Raw genomic sequence first — 17876 nt, forward strand, 5'->3', positions numbered from 1 at the left:
TTGGATTTCTTACAAGGGTCTAGGATAACATTTCAATGCATTTGTAAGGCACCATTTTAAAAGTATCCTAAAGATGCTTTCTCACTGTTAGAGATTCTCAATAATGTCATGATATCAACTGTCAATCAGAATACAATCCAATGGCAGAGAGCTGCGGATATTCTCTCGTACTTGGCTTTTCAAAAGATTATTTCAGCACTGCAACTTTTGGTTAAAATCATGTTATCTTCTTAAAATTTCCATTGACTAATTGAAGGTCAAATTTTGCTGTAAAAAGACCTCTCCGGCAGATTATTTTCTAAACCTGTTCACTAAGCAGGTGGCTGAGCACCTGTGTGTATACAGTAAACTATCTCTAGAGTTATAAAATTGTAAAACCTTACTTTGAATTATATGAGATTGGATTAATGGAAACACCTGTATTTTCTGTGGATGGTGAAGAGGGCCCAATATTTAGTTTCTTTGACATCTGTTGATTCCGTTGCAAGTCACCTACAAATCAGCTGCTTGTTTAACTTGAGAGTCTTGTGATTTAATTGTATATATTTCAATACTTTTGGGTAAATTTATCCTTGTTAGTTTGTCAAAAGCATTTGGAGAAAACCCTTTCTATTTCACTTTGCAAAAGACACAGAAACCCCACTGCCCTGGCACTCTCTCAAAGAAGAGTTAGGAAAGTTTCCTTAGGCAATGTACAGATGGCCCTACAAGGGAGAGGGCAAAGGTTGACCTACTCTTAGGAAATTGGGAAGGGCAAGCGGATAAAGCGGTTAGTGGACGAGCCTTTCGGGGCTGGCGACCACAGTTCTATTAGCTTTAAAATAGTTATGGTTAAGAACAGGGCAGACTCACAAATTATAATTCTCAATTGGGCCAAGGACAACTTTGGTAATATTAGACAGGGGCCTGCTAAAGTCGATTGGAGTAGGTTGTTTGTGGGAAAAGGAATGTCCGGAAAGTGGGATGCTTATATAAGTGCGATGATGGGTTCAGGGCTTGCACGTTCCTGTTGGAGTGAATGGCAAGGCAGGGTAAGAAGGTTAAAGGGCCAGTCCCACTGTACGAGGTAATTCAAGAGTTCTCCCAAGTTTTCCTCCTGATTTGAACTCGGAGAATGTCTCGTAGCGGCTCGTACGAGTAACGGTAGGTACTCGGGAAATCCGGTAAACTTGTGAAGTTTTTTCAACTGTGAAAAATGTCCATGAGTATAAAAAATACTTGTGATGAAAAAAATTGTTACTTTTTACTCGTACGAGTCGCTACGAAACATCCACGAACTCCTACGGACCCGCTACGGACATTCTCTGAGTTCGAATCAGGGGAAACTCGGGATAACCCTTGAATTACCTCGTACAGTGGGACAGGCCCTTAAGGAAGCTTGGATGATGAGAGAAATTGAGGCTCCAGGAAAAAGAAAGTGGCAGGTATAGAGAGGTGGGATTAGATGTATCCCTGGAGGAATTCAGGATTTGGGGACCATATTTAAGAGGGAAATCAGGAGGGCAAAAAGATGATTGTATTACTAAATGGAGATAACTCTTGCAGATAGTATGCAAACTTTTAAGAGATTTTTCAAGTACATTAAGGGAAAGTGTAACTAGAGAGAGAATAGGGGCTCTCAGAATACAAAGCAGTCATCTCTGAGGGGAGCCACAGGAGATGGGCTAAGTTGTCAATGATTATTTCTCCTCTGTTTGTACCATGGAGAAAGACATGAAGGCTGGGAAAGTTAGAATGGTTAATGGAGATGTCTTGAGGACAGTCTGTATTACGGTCGAGGAGTTTTGGAAGGCGCATGAAGGTAGAGAAATCTTCTGGATTTATCTGATGACACAATGGGAAGCTAAAGAAGAAATTGCAGGAGCCCTGGCTGAGATATATGAATCATCATTAGACATTGGTGAGGTGCTGGAAGACTGGTGGATGACTATTGTTGTGCCTCTATTTAAGAAGGGCTACAAGGAAAAGCCTTGAAACTATAGGTCGGTGAGCCCAACATCTGTTGTGGGCAAGTTACTGGAGAGGATTCTGAGGGATAAGCTATATATGCATTTGGATAGTCAGCATGGTTTTGTACGTGGGAGATTGTGTCTTACGAATTTGATTTTGCTTTTTGAAGATGTAACCAAAAAGATTGACGAGAGCAAAGCCATAACGTTGTTGAAATGGACTTCAACAAGGCATTTGATAAGATTCCACATGTAGCCGTTGGAAGGTTGCAACTGAATAGAGAATTGTCTTTGTGGAAAGAAACAGAGGATGATGGTGGAAGGTTGTTTTTTGCATTGGAGGTCTTTAACCATTAAAATAAAAACACCCTTTTCTAAATAATAAATCCACAAAGCCTTTTAAAGCACTATTCAACCTACTTGTTTGCATCCGTGACCGTGACCGTCAGAAACCGGCACCACTGCGTCGCTAATGTTTTCAACAATGATGATGATTGTATTACTAAATGATTTATAGTGTGGCATAAGTGAAGTGGTCTATGTATCCTTTCTACAAGAGATCCGAGTTGGATCGACATAATAATGTACAAAAGTTGTAATTGTAAGGATCATTAATATTAGAGGGAAATTTTGTAAAAATCAAATGGTGCATTTGGACAAACGTAGATTGCTTTCTATGGAATGTCAGATGCTGAGGGGAGACCTGATAGAAATATATCAATTTATGAGATAGGGTAGACTGTCACAACCTTTTTCCATGGGTGGAAATGTCAAAGACAAGAGTGCATAGTTTTAAGGTGAGAGAGACACAATATAAAGGAGATGTTTAGGGCAGGTTTTCTTTGTGCAGATGGTAGTGAGTGCCCAGAGAACGCTGCCAGGGGTGGTGGTAGTGGCAGATATGATAGTGGCATTTGAGAGGCTTTTAGATAGGCTATTGGATATGCAGGATATGGAAGGATATGGACCATATGCGAGCAGAAGTTAGTTTAGCTTGGTACGGATATTGTGGGCTAGACTAGAGGACCTGTTCCTGTGCTGTACTGCTCTGTGTTTCATGTTCTCTGTTGGAATAGCTATTTTGAGAACTGCCAGTCTGCTAATATTTGCATCATCATGTACTGTAAATTGATGATGTGATGTCAAAGATTTCTTCACATATTTTGCACTCTGACCATCTGTATTTTACCTACTAACATTTTTGTTGTGATTTTGATGTGTTGATGTCTTCATTTGTATATCACCTGTAGACAATTTATCTATACATAATAATTGCACCTTTTACTTAATGCCCCACTAAAGCCATTTTAGGTTAATTCAGATAAGTTATTTATTTTAGGAGCAACATCTGCAGTTGAATATGTACTGTAGAAAAACATTGATAATAAACTTCGGAGTTAATGATTATAGGTTTCATCCTGCATTAGCAGATGGTATTTTTTTAAACTTTCCGCAAGTGCACCTTTCAGAAGGCAGAAAAGCAATGATGGGCAAATTTGATGCAAATTTAGCAGTTTGGCCAAAGCCATTCTCTGAATGCTTGGGTTCCTGAATAGAGACTGAATGTGAATGAAATCAAAATTTATACCAAAAGGGAAGAGTGATTAAGATGTTTGGGCACCACATCAGTTTCACCAGAGTTAATTTCCAACGACGTCAAGAGAAAGATGTAGGAAAAGTGTTTTGTGGTGCATTCGTTAAAGTAGTCTTGGAAAGACACACATGCCGAGTTTAGTTTAATGTATCTTGAGATTTTTAATTTAGTACAGTAAACAAAAACGTTTAACCAAATTGCTTAGTGCAATCAGCAGCAGTGACCAGGAATTGTTATTTGATAAACAGACTGTCAGAGTTTGTTCTACAAGACTGTATTATCCATGGTGAAAGTATATTGAATAAAGATAAGCTGATGTATTAGGTTTGAATCAAAACTTTAGTTAAATTTGAGGTTATAGTATCTGTTAAATTCTTACATTAATAAATATTTTTAAGTGATACATACGAGTTCAGAATATCAGACTGCATATCTGCAAGTGCAAAAATGTCTTGCGATTTACAAGTGGAAATCTACAGAGACATTTAAGCCAACCAACCTTATTCCCAGCACGTAGTTATATATTAAAGAGAAATGGTGCTAGCCCAAAATACATTTCTGAAATTCTATTGTTCTACAAAAATGTGTTTAAAAAAGTAAAATTGATCTGATTTTTCTGTTGATTGATGTAAAATTAATCTTTTTAATTATAGGATAAAACACAGTTCCCAATTGTAAAATGATAAACTGTTTTATGATTCATTCATTAATGTGATAATTATAGAGAACAGTGCCTTCTGTTAACCAATTTTTTCATTTGCTCATACCATGCTGGACTATGGGCCATTGAAAACACTATTGCTTATGTCTGTGTATATTGTTTCTATTTTTATATTAAAATGATCAATACCTTAGTGTGACTAGCATGGATTTTGTGATAGAACATCAGTAAAGCTATCAGTATCACTGAGATAATGGAGTAAATGAGGTACCATCCTTTAGCATCCAAAGGCATTTAACAATAAGGCCAGTGATTTATTGTTGGAACTATTTCCTTGAAAGGATCAGTCATGATCATGAATGGTGGAGCATGTTCTTCATGTTACTCCACCTTGTCCATTATTGTTTTTCAGATATTTACTGAAGTTTCCATTCAATTATTTAATCTTTGTTTCAAATAATATTTGCGGAAAATATTTCATAATTCTGAGGTCTAAGTTCCTTTTCAGCCCATGTTACTGTACTGGCAACTGCAGAAAAAAAAGAACTCCATTTGATAGCTCTGAAGATTCCTTTTTTCATTTCAAAGGCAAGAGTGCATAGTTTTAAGGTGAGAGAGACACAATATAAAGGAGATGTTTAGGGCAGGTTTTCTTTGTGCAGATGGTAGTGAGTGCCCAGAGAACGCTGCCAGGGGCGGTGGTAGTGGCAGATATGATAGTGGCATTTGAGAGGCTTTTAGATAGGCTATTGGATATGCAGGATATGGAAGGATATGGACCTTCATAAATGGGAATGCTGTACTTCACTTGCTGAGCTGTTCCTTTAATTCCAAATGCTGTATTTGTCGCTTGTTTGATCTGCATGTTACCAAGAAGTAGGTCATGCATTGATATAGTGATCAAAACCTTTCAGATGAGCGAGCATTCATACCTTCTTTATGTCTGTGCATTTCAGATACACTGACTATAACAAAAAAATTAAAACTTCCGCCTGAAGTTTTCACGGATTGCATTATTAACACATTTTTCATTTCTAACAGTTTATGAGAAAGACCTTGATGCTGAATTTGGATTTGAAAAGGGATTCTTCATTTGGAGTTTTAAGAAGGTAATTTGATCTCCAGTTAACTCCAATTATGTCATCTAGTCTATGCAAAAACTATTCTGATTCTTCCTTAAGCTACACTGACAAAAAATGAACTATGTAAAACCTCCAAAGCCACATTTGTTCTAAAGTGTGTAGTTGGTTGGTTTCTATAAAATTATTATCCTAATCCAGGAAATATGGGTGGAAACAGAATCTGCCTTGTTTTATGGCATTGACCATGTGTTTCTTTTTGCTATTCTGGCAAATAAACCAATCCACTTGGTTGTTGCACTTATTAATGTGTTTTCGTGGATTGTCACCTTGTCGTGGTGGAGAAGCATGTGTGGTCCTGAGATCCTGAGAGTGATGCCGTGTAGAGCCATGCTCCTGGTAGGGCCACCCATGGTGATAAGGTCGAGTGGGAGGTCCCTGACAAAGAACAATCCAAACAGGACCAAGAGGAACAGGAGGAGGATGATGGCTGACTTTAGTGGAGCGTCACAACGGCTGGAAAGGTGGATGAATGCTGCAGCAGAAAAGGATCCCCGGTCGTCTTGGACTCCATGCCACTGGATCCTGACCCAAATCTGTCAAGGACCGTGTGGTGGCTGTCTGTGCACCAGTTCCCCTCTTAAATAAAGTCACGCACAGGCAATCTCCATAAAGGGGACAGTCATACGCGTTTCGAGTGACCGCCGATGATGATTAACATGTTTTAGGGTACTAATCCTTGTAATACTTTTCAGGACCCAACAGACTTTGAATGGAGTTTTTGGACAGAGTGGGTAAAGAAGTTGTTGCTCTGGACTCTCCTTGGTCATGTAATCATATCACAAGTGACTAATGCCATCTTTCCAAAGGTTTGTATTTGTGCTGGAATTGTCATTAGTAAAGTTATATTTACTGTGCAGCATTTTGATTTATTTAATTATTTTTTCCAGCTTTATGCATTGATTTTATTGGCAGGTATGCTGTCTTCTAACAGTAAATATTCAGTGAATTTTAGTGTACTATTTCAGATTATAAAGGTTGGAAAAGTCTAAGCTCAAAGGAAATAGGTTCTGTGATATTTGCTGATAGTAGCAATGAAGATACGCTACGTATTTAAAAAGGTATGGGAAATAGCATACATACATTTTCAGCCAATATAATATTATATAATTCATGTTGTTTTACGTAAACTGACAGTTCATATCTTTATTTTCACCTGTGATAGGAGGAGAATTAGGCCATTCGGCCCATCAAATCTACTCCGCCATTTAATCATGGCTATCTCTCCCTCCTAAACCCATTCTGCGTTCTCCCCATAACCCCTAATAGCCTCTAACTTAATTCTATAAAACAAATTTGATTATTACAGTAGTATTGTTACTATCCTTGAGTATTATTAAAATAAAACTTGTTTGCACCAAAGAATGAAATAAGTGTATATGGAGGAATACGGGCATGTAATTGTTTTGTAATATTGTCATTATGATAATACAAGGATTCTTTCTGTTCAGTTTAGGACGTGGTTCCTGATGATATATGGGATGTTGGCCTGTTTTATTACAGTAGGCTATAAAGGCCTGGCTGTAATAATGTTGCACTTGTTCATCTCCTTTGCTGTGGCCCAATTGCGAGTGCCTGCGCTGTCCTGGGTCTGCTCAGTTTTACTGTTATACAGCTTACAAATGGATTCTCTGGGAAAAATTCAGGTAAGAATGTGAAATATTGTTGTATGGAAAAGCTTAAATCTTTATTATGTACACTTTCTGAAATCAATGATAAAAGTGGTGAATGATCATTTAATTACAAATTATTCCTTCACTTATTTTGTTGATAATTATGCCTTATAAATTAAGATTTGAATTTCAGTAGAAACACTTCTGTTTCTAGGCATGGGAGGTTTTATTTTTCTTAAAAGTATTAGACATTTTGACAATGTGCCAGGTGGCACAATTTGTTTTATGCAGAGAGCAGGTTGTCATTCATCTGGCTGGGGCTCAATTCTTTTATTGATCTTTCTGCTTGTCATGAGTAGTTTTAATATCATATATTTCATTTTACACTTGCTGTCATAGAAGAACGTAACGCCTTCAAAAGAATATGTCTTCAACTATGTATTTGAGTCTGCTGACATTATAAATCTCAGTGTGAAATTATGCTGTGAGGTGTCTGCAAAGTAGGTAGGAGAATGGGAAAATAGATTTAGTATGAAAATCTATTATCATATAAAGAATGGTAAAGCAGAATTTATTTTGGCAAGTTAATATTGATCTTTATTTGGGTTATAGGGTTTAAAATCATTTCAAAGAAAATTATTTTGCAAATACATCAAGTAATTGGGAATCTTTATGGCAAGATGCTAGGAATATAAGAATAATGAAACACAAGGATCGGCAGTTGCTGGAATCTTGCGTAAAACACAAAATTCTCAAGTAACTTTGCGGGTCAGGCAGCATCTGTGGTTGGAATGGGTAGGTGACATTTTGGGCCGGGACCCTTCTTCAAAGAGGTGGAAGTGGGACAAAGCCTGGCAATAAATAGATTAATATACGTTCAGGGGGTTTGATTGGCAGATGGGTGGAATATAGATGAAAGGGAGCGGAGGGTGGGTGGAAGGGGGCAGGATGGTGGGAGAAATGAGTCCGCACCAGGATAGAGGGGGGGAAGTGGGGCAACATGCCATTCCCATACCGAGTTCTCTATCCTGGGCCAGAGTGAGCCCATATGCGAACTGGAGCATCAGCATCTCATAATCCACTTGGGTAACTTACAACCCAGCAGTATGAACTTTGTATTCTCTTTTTTTTTAGTAACACACTTTTACTTCTCTCTTCCCTTTTCCCCCTCCCCCCCATCCATCTGGGTTTGCACCCAGTCCTTCCCCTAACCCCCCCCCCCCTTTTCCCCACCCCCATGGTTCCCTTCCACCTATATCCCCCTCTCTGGCTTTACATTTCACTTTTCTTCTCTCCTTATCTGATACACTTTTGTCTCCTTTTCAACTCTATCCTCTGGCCCCCCATCTGCCAACCACCTGTGTACACTTATCAATTGCCAGGCTTTGTCCTGCACCCATCTCTTTTACAACTTTCTACTCCCTACCACAGTCAATCTGAAGTACGGTTCTGATCTGAAACGTCACCTCCATTCCTTCCACAGATGGTGCCTGAAATTTTGATTCACTGTATAGGACATTGATGAGCCCATAGCTAAGTTGAACACATAGTCTTTCTCTCCTTGCTTAAGGAAGGACATGGAGGGATGGGGGGAGGGGGATGGATGCATGGAATGGTGAATCAATGATCCTTTAGTTTTATTCCTGGGATGCCAACGGTCTCTGAGTGTATATTGATTTGAATGAGTCTGTTTTCGGTAATTTAGGTTTTCAAAAAGTGTCATTGAAGCACAACATTCTTGGCAGGATAGGTTAGTAACACACCTTGTTCTTAAGGGGAAGAATAGTAAGATTAAACGAGTACTTACCAGTACGAAGTTTGATCTGTATTTTATGAGGAGTTACGATGAGGGATTACGTGAAGAACCCACCCAGCGCGCAGGCGCGGCATACTTCCAAGCAGCGGTGTGGAATCACAGATAGACACTAGTTGAAGTAAAGATAGTGAAGACCAACGAGACATTAGTCCGAATTTGATCTATATAATGAGGGTGGGAGCGGAGGGCACGTAATCCCTCATCGTAACTCCTCATAAAATACAGATCAAACTTCGTACTGGTAAGTACTCGTTTAATCTTACTATTTTACTTCGGAGTCACGTGAGTGACTACGTGAAGACTTCAAAGGTCTGTGATTTCAAACCGTGTAACAGTTATATCACTCACTGCCGAAAGGTCATCGAGGGAGGAAGTGGTAGCTAGAGACCAACAAGTTTGTTTAGTTATAAAAGAAATATTTATTAACTATAACAAAAACAAAATAGCTCCCATGGGCTTTAAATCATAACTTTGCGGTTTGTAAAACAGTATCCGCAAAGACGTCCTGTTCCATCAGCGGTTTGTTGTAAAATCGTTGGAATGTCGATTCCCTTGACCATCCCGCTGCTCTGAGGATGTGGTCGAGGGGAACCTGCATCCTATCCGCCGCTGAGGTGGACGCTGCCCTGGTTGAATGGGATTTAAAAACATTAGTGTTAATCCCTGCCATGCTGAGGACCTGTTTCAACCATCTGGATAATGTTTGGCTGGTTACCCGTCCAAAAGGCTTCCTGTGGCTAACCCATAAGGCTTTCTCTCTCCCTCTTAGCGTTTGGGTAGTGTCTAGATAATGTTGAAGGTGGGTCACCACACACAGCCTAGGTTCTGGAGGGTAAGCCCGGAAGATCATCGGGGAGTTTGATGTACCTGGTCTACTTTGTTTTACCAACCCCGGCATAGTGAAAGTAATGGTATCTGGGGTGGTCACCATGTAGTTTAGATTAAGCTGATGGAGCGACTGGACCCTTTGAGCTGAGACAAGCGCCATGAGCATGAGGGTTTTGTAAGTGGCCTGTTCCAGGCTCAGGGATCCCACCGGAGGCCAACCTCGAAGGTGTGTGAGAACTACACTCACATCCCACATGTGAGTGTATCTAGGCGTAGGGGGTTTGGTATTAAAGATCCCCTTAAGGAGTCTGATGACTAGAGGGTGGGATCCCACACTATGCTGTTCTATCGGCATTAGATATGCGGACAGTGCGCTCCGAGCCGTGTTGATGGCACTGTAGCTCATCTTGAGATCATGGTGCAGGTGGGCCAGGAACTCCAGCACATCCGAGATCGAAGTCGTCGTGTAGGATGTCCCTGCGTCCAGACAGTACTGTTCCCATTTCCTGATGAAGGTCAGGTACTGTTTCTTGGTGGAAACTCGCAGGGATGCCGACATGGTGGTGATTGTTCTGTCTGATAACCCCAATCCCCGGTAAGGCCTGTTCAAAATCTGGAAACCAGGAGTTTCAATTTTTGGTGGCATGGATGGCTAATGCCAGTTACCGGGTGAGTCAATAATTGGGGGTGGTGTTGAAGGACCATTGGTGTCTCTACCACCATGTCGTGGAACATTGGGAACCATGGTTGGGTAGGCCAGTCGGGCACGACCAGAATGCCAGAGGCTGAGTCTGCCTGAATTTTCTGGAGTACCCGACTGATGAGGCAGAAGGGAGGGAAAGCATAGAAAAAGAAATTTCCCCAGTCCAGCGTGAAGGCATCTACCGCTGCTGCCTCTGGGTCTGGTTCCCAAGCCACATACATGGGTAGTTGGTGATTTAACCTAGACGCAAACAAATCTATATCTGGCGTACCATATTGCTTGATAATTTTAGCAAATGATTTTGGGTCCAACATCCATTCGATGTTGTCGTTGAATTTTCGTGACCTGGTGTCCGCCACTAAATTTAGCTTGCCTGGTAAATAGGCAGCTGATAGCCAAATATGTCTCTCGACACACCATTGCCAGATTATAGCAGTTAAATTTGTCGCATGATACTGATTTAATGCCACCCATGTGCTGGATATAAGATACTGCCGTAGTGTTGTCGATCATAATTCTAACATGCACGTGTCGCATACCAGATGCATATGCTTTTAGCCCATAAAAGGCGGCGAGCATTTCCAAAAAGTTAATGCCCAGTGAGTGTAGTAGCGATGCCTCTGAATTAGTCCATCTGCCACCTGTGCTGTCTTTGGAGTTAGTAGCTCCCCAGCCTAAAGCACTGGCATCCGTTGCAATGGTTATGTTAGGATTGGTTACGGTGATAGGACTGTGACTGTGCCAAATATTGTCAACCCACCACTGAAGTTCTAATTTGGCTTCAGCGGGTAAATCCATTTTGCGATCATAATGCCCCCTATGAAGGCGTAATGCATGAGTCCTTGCTCTTTGGAGATTTTGATAATGCAAGGGCCCATGTTGGGCAGCCGGAAATGCTGCTACTATAGAGCCAATAACTCTGGCTACATGCCGTATTCTAGGTTGCGGTGTGGCAATTAAATGGCTACAAGCTTCAATGAGTGAAACTGTTTTGTTTCTGGGCAGAGTGACAGTCATGTGAATCGTGTCAATAGTGAAGCCTAAGTAATCCATGTTAGTAGTAGGCTCCAATATTGATTTATCTGGGTGGAGGATAAAACCCAAAGTTTCAAGGAGTTGTTTAGTGGCTAACACTCCTGCGACAGCTTGATCCCGTGTTCTTCCTAATATGAGAACATCGTCCAGATAGGCCACTACTAAATGTTTTAATTCTCTCAATTTCTTCATGGCCACTTTAAGAATTTTCGTAAATAGTCTGGGAGCTGTCGTTAAACCATTGGGCAAAGCTCGGTACTGCCATAGCTGGCCCCTCCAGATAAATTTCAGATATTTAAAGTAATCTTTATGAATGGGTACCAAATAGTAAGCATCTTTGATATCTATGCTTGCCATGTAGTATCCCTTGGAGATCAGTTGTCTGGCAGTGACAAATGTCTCCATTTTGAAATGTTGATACTCAACAGACTGATTAAGTGATGTCAGGTCAATAATAATGCGACATCCACCATCTTTTTTAGTTTTGAGAAAAATATTTGATACAAATTCTTGCGGCTCGTGTGTGGTCATTTCTATGATGCCTTTAGCCACGAGCCGATCAAGTTCAGCTTGTCCTTCTACCTTCTCAACTGCCGAGGGAAGGAACACCCTTTGGGGCATGTGCTGAACTGGCGGTTCTACGCCTGGTTTGAATTCAATCTTGTATCCACTAATACTGTTGAGTATAAACTGATTGTTAGTAAGGGAGCACCAAACATGCTTGAAGAACCTCAAACGTCCCCCTGTTAATACTACACCCTTTGTCTGTGTATGTTGACAGGAACCAGACCCACCTACCTCCATGTTCACTTGTGGGGTCGTTTCCGGTGGGTCTGGCCCAAGGTTGTCCGTGTTGGTGCTGCGGTGGGGCGGCGCATCTTCCCACGGCTCCGCCCTGGGCCCCGCTCTAAAAAAGAGCACTGGGGGTAGTGGGAGGCGGTCACCAGGCTTTCACCAGCTCGGTATCTGCTGGTGGCTGCCGAGGCGTGCGGCCCACTGGGTGTCTTCGCCCTGCTCGGTCCTGGCCCTGCCCTCATGAGGCCTACTGGTTTTGCCGCCTCTTCCAACTCCTTGAGCCTTTTGGGCAGATCCGCACCAAATAGCAGCGCCTGTCGTTCGGGCGCTGGAGCTTTACAGAGGCCCGCATATGTTGGGTTGAGGGCAGGCCTGATGTTGTCCCGCCGTAGGTTGTTTAGCTCGTACGTGGTGCCGCACATCAGTGCGAGGGCATCTTGCTGGGGTATGGTCAGGTCTTCCTCCCCAACTGACCGAGCAAAGGCGGTGACGGCTGCTGAGTGTAGCTTCAGGACTCGCTGCATTTTTACCTCCTGAGCCCTTATGTGCTGCCCCAGCTGGTTCCAGATCTGCCCATTTACCGTCTTGACCTTCAGCGCCTCGCAATTTTCGGGCGCGATGTAGTTGTCAAGGGCCTGCTGGACAGCCTTGTCCTGCAGCGGGTTGTTGGACAGCCTGTTTATAGTTGCCGCCATTCTGGGTGGCAACACCATCCCAGTTGTTGGTGGTGCCGCATATCGGCCCACTACACCCAGTAGCTCTTCTTCCGGCACGCCCGGCATGCTGACGATATCCTCCGCCTGCCCTTGGGATAGGCCAGCCCAGTCCTGGCCTCCCTTACTGCCCTCGAATATAGAGGGTACAGAAGGGTGTGGAGAGGAGGAGGCCAAAGCCCGTCCTCCTGGGAGATGCCGCATCTCCTCATTAATCATACGTTCGAGGAGCTGCCTCATGCAGCTCATCCGAACGTCTCCCCTTTTCGGTGGGGGAGAGTGTTCCCGTTCCTCCGAATCATCGGAGGACACCGGCCGGTCGGTTTTCTGTGTCGCCTTCCTCCCTGTGCGGGGCGTCGAGATTTGCAGCACTGGGGGCGGCTCGGTGTCGGGTGAGCGGGAGCGTTGAAAAAGCTCCTCCGCTGCGAGAGGCTGCCGTCCCGCTATGGACCCGTCCTCGGGTGGAGTAGGGCAGGCAGTCCTCCTGGCTGGTCGCTTGCGAGAGGCCATTATTCTCTCTAGCGCGACTCTGAAACAAAAAAGGCACTTACCTGAGGTCTCGTCTTTATGCTGCAGCTGGAGAGCCTGGCTCCAGCTGCTGCCGCTGTTGCACTGCTGACGTAATGCCGCGCCTGCGCGCTGGGTGGGTTCTTCACGTAGTCACTCACGTGACTCCGAAGTAAAATCTAGAATTATGGGTCATGAGCTCACAATAAGGGGGGTCAACTATTGGGTTTTGAGATGAAAATAAACTATTTCACTCAAAGACTTGTAAATCTTTGGATTCCACTATTTCTTTAGGCTATGAATATTGAACTACTGATTAAATTTAAAACCTCAACCTCAATGTGTGGATAAAATGTGTCAGTGGAGTGGATGTAGAACCATGATCTTACTGAATGAAGTCCCAAGCACAATGGGCCATATAGACCACTGCTTGATTTGCCTGCTAATATTTTATATACGCAATATATTTGTGAATGAAAGTTTGAAGAATTCAGGGAGATTATGTGCTTTTCCAACATGTTTTGCATTCTATTTATCAGTCCAACCTGATACCAGCTATGTAGCATACTAGATCGGACAATTTCCATACAATCTGGATGATGTGATTTGTATCAGATTTTTACTTGTGTTCAGAATTAGTCTATATGGAGGCCTAGTGATATGGCCTTACTGACTTTCACGGGCTGCCTGCAGTTTATTTTACTACATTTTATTTTGAACTTTGCATGTTTAAAAACAGTAGCATTAATAGATGGATCACTGTTTTAAATATTTCTGAACTCCCGTTTCCTGTTTTTGTAATTTTGGAGCTAGCTGGTTTTGTTGAGCATCACTTGAATATTGCGGCTCATTTTTCTTTAATTTGAAGGAAATTTCACAAATTCTTGCTGAATAAGGAAAATGCAAAAATTCATGTGCAAAGATATATTTTCAAATATTTAAATAAAACACAGATAAAGATAAGCATTGAAAACAGATTGCTTTATTATTGCAAGACATCTCTTATTTTATAAATGTTATTCTTGCTGTTCAGGAATATATCCTTGGGTTTTGATTTCCTCCCCAAACCATCTGGGTATTCATTATAGATGTTGATCGCAAATTTCACAGTGAAGGATGTGCAAAATTACATGTGCCTCATGCGCAGATCATTGTTTGCCATGTATGATGTGAAATTTGGTTCAGGCAACGAGCATATGAATACTGTCATATCATTGGCTTGTATTATACGTGTTATAATGAATTGAATTGGCCATTGTGTAGACACAAGGAACTGCAGATGTTGGTTTCCAAAAATAGACCATTATGTATAATTGTTTACTCAATCTCTAAGTTGGGTGTCCCTTGTATAATCTTCCTTTGATCAGAAGATTTTGAAAAGACATGTAGCATAAGCGACAGATTGGCAGGTTAGGTAAACCTTCCTCCTGAGAGTTTTATGATTGAAGCAAAGAATATAGGCATGAAAATGGCCATTAACTGAGAATAAAGGCAGGGTTTGCAGTTTTGCTAGCTAGGTTTGCAGTTTCTGTAATTAAAATCAGGAGGCAATTTGCTAACTGAACTATAACTGGCTGCAACTGAAGAACAGATTTACTACTGTTGAGAGGGAGAGCAAAGTTAAATGTGCGTTGCGCACACAGCAAGGGACCTACCCATACATTCTGAGGATTACAATTTCAGGCTAGATACCAAAGTTGCATGGAAATTGCAAATGGAAGTGGGACATCAATCAGTAACTGAAGCTTCCATCCCAGGGCCATGTTATCTGCTATTAGATTTCGGTCTGTGTTTGCATTAAAAAAAGTTTGTTTTAAACTAACTGAGTCACTAACTGTTTGTGCTTTTTTTGAGATCCAAAACGCTATCAACGTTAATTGAGGCTACGTTTTTTTCTTTTGTGCACTGCTAGATTGGATGATATACCTATATTAGTGCTATTTGTGGTATTGAGAGACTCCTGCCAGCTGGTGAAGCTCTATATCTTTTGTTTGGGTGATAGCTACTTTGTACAGAAAATGATGATGATATAATACCTCAATTATTTTATGACTATTTGTCTTTCATATCCAAAGCATTTATCATGGCTGTAACCCAGAAAAGAATGCCAATGTATTACAACAGCTAAGAACAAATGAATGTTTTGGTACTAGAGAGCAACTAGAATGCTAATGCAGCAAAAATAGCCAGTGCTAAAGATAAAATGTAGGAAGATGAACTGAAAATACAAACCAGCAAACATTTCCTGTGGTAAAGATGGCACGCTTTTCAGAGGCTTGTGCAGGCTTTGAACTACTGATTACATTCAAAAACCTGCAGGTTGACAATTGTATTGTTATCACCAACTCATTGGGCTAATTTTCCTTGGAAATATAGGGAATCGAACGCACACAGCTACATCTCCCGCTACTACCGAGACTTTCAGCTGTTGACAGACCCATGGAAAATGGGAGTAATTGAGTCATAGAGCCATTTTTCTCAAGTTGTCCTCATGGGTGAATGGTGAAAGTTCAAGTTCCAACTTGAATCAATGCTTGAGATTTAAATGGAGCAAGTTTTGTTTCATTTCTTGTTGAGACCACTAGGTGGTGCTAGATTTCACCACTGTGTGATTTAAGGAGCACAGACTGTTGGACTTCTCTAAAGCATTTCAGGTAAATATTGGAGCAATTTGCAAAAAACTAATCAAAGCGTGGTTACAAAGCTGTAATAATTGGAAAGACTCATTGCAATTATGAAAAGGTTATATTACATTACAAATGAATAAATTTTTTGGAAGTATTTGAGTGTACACTTCTGTATAATATTGAACATCCAAGCAGATGAGGTTTGTTTCTTCTTAGGATTGAGCAGTCAAAATGTTTGCTTAATTTCAACAGAAGTTGGTTCATGGTTGGTTAATTTTGGAACATCTGATATGATGACTTTCAAATTCTATCTTTCAGAGCGATGACTTTGTGCACCATGTAGCGGTTTTATCAGGAACCTGATCACTTGGTGCATTGTCATGGATGCTGCTTGTTGGCTTACAGATCTTGGTGGCACAACAATGCACAAAGGCACCGGACACGTATATAGTGCTATCCAGTGGTATTCAACACATGTTTGAATACTAGTTACCATTCCCGTGTGTCCTTGCCTTCAAAATCACATAACATTGCCATTTATATGATACCTTGAAAATCAAAAACATTCTTCATCTGTCCTTTCCCCAAGCTGCTCATGTACAAGGCTGCAAAAGACCAATCAATTCTTTAAAGAAGAATTAAGCTAAAACTACCATGGAAATTCTGAAATGCGGACCTGTTTTTACTTTTACCCTAACTGGCTCTGATTTAACCATCAGGATTATTTTTATGAGTGGAGAGTAGAGATTTGTGGGCTTCCGCTGGGAGACTGAACTTGAGGAGAGTTCAAAGCAGCCCATACATGACGGAGATATATGTTGAGGAGAATCTTGCTGGGCTAGGGTCAGTGGTTGTGAATCCTGTTGAGAATGGTTGTGGGAATGTTATGAGTTGGTGGTAAACTTTTGAAACTTCAGTAAGACTTGGACAGCTATGTTCATGCTGCTCACTACCTGAAATCCACTTATAAAAGACAGTAACTGTCAGGTACTTTCAGGTAGTTATGATTTTGTGGATATGTTGGTATCCATAAGACACCAATTCGAGTTTTACTGTCAATTATTTCATTATAACTTAGTTAATTTAAAAAAAAGTAACCCAGTCCTATTCAAAGTGTCATAGCTTTCCAGATTGTGATGGACTTAATTTTGTTACTTTTTGATATTCTTTTTTTCTTCTTGGTAGCTAACTAATGCTTGCTTTTTGATTTAGAAACGCTGGTATGAAACGGAGAACGAATATTTCCTGCTTTTGTTCTGCTTGGCTCTTTGTAACCTTCGTTACACAAGTTTCAGTCTGGAGTATTGCTGGCATCGTATTTGTCCTCAGAGGCGTTGTATATCCTTCTGCCGGCTGCTGGCTTACGTTTTCTATTATCCTATATTTCACAATGGACCCATCATATGTTACGATGACTTTAATAATCAGGTGAGTTCACCTTTTCACAATTTTTTGGAAGCAAGGCATTTTGTTTAAAACATAGTTTAGTTTAGAAATACAGTGTGGAAACAGGCCCTTCAGCCCACCGAGTCCGCTCTGACCAGCAATCTCCCGCACACTAGTTTTATCCTACACACTAAGTAGCAATGTTACAAAATTTTGAGATTTTAAAAATCGTCTGCAATTTAAAAAATCAAGTCTGCAATTTATCCCATCAGATAAAGCATAAAAAGAAGTTTAATTTGTTTTAAGTTTTCACTCATATCTTCAGTATTAAAAAAAAAGTTATGGCCATTTTCATACTCATACATTTAGCATCTTGTTCCCTATTACTTTTCCATTGACTTAACTCAATAGCTGTGATCGAGGACAGTCAAAAGCGCATAACTTTCTTAAAAATTAAGAGAACTGGATGAAATTTTCAGTTATTCTAGATCAAAGCATTCTGAAACAAAT

General features: G+C 41.0%; 1 protein-coding gene across 1 annotated transcript in view; it reads left to right on the plus strand.

The window, feature by feature from the left end:
• Positions 1-1701: 1701 nt before the first annotated feature.
• hhat (hedgehog acyltransferase) overlaps positions 1702-17876 on the plus strand; it is a 170483-nt gene continuing 154308 nt past the window's right edge. Inside the window, exons 1-5 of the mRNA XM_055640018.1 lie at positions 1702-1801; positions 5246-5313; positions 6039-6152; positions 6795-6989; positions 17193-17408. Of these exons, the coding sequence (XP_055495993.1) occupies positions 1702-1801; positions 5246-5313; positions 6039-6152; positions 6795-6989; positions 17193-17408 (693 nt within the window). The remainder of the gene's footprint in view (positions 1802-5245; positions 5314-6038; positions 6153-6794; positions 6990-17192; positions 17409-17876) is intronic.

The sequence above is a fragment of the Leucoraja erinacea genome, chromosome 8 (genome assembly GCF_028641065.1).
Source record: "Leucoraja erinacea ecotype New England chromosome 8, Leri_hhj_1, whole genome shotgun sequence".
NCBI classification, from domain to species: domain Eukaryota; kingdom Metazoa; phylum Chordata; class Chondrichthyes; order Rajiformes; family Rajidae; genus Leucoraja; species Leucoraja erinaceus.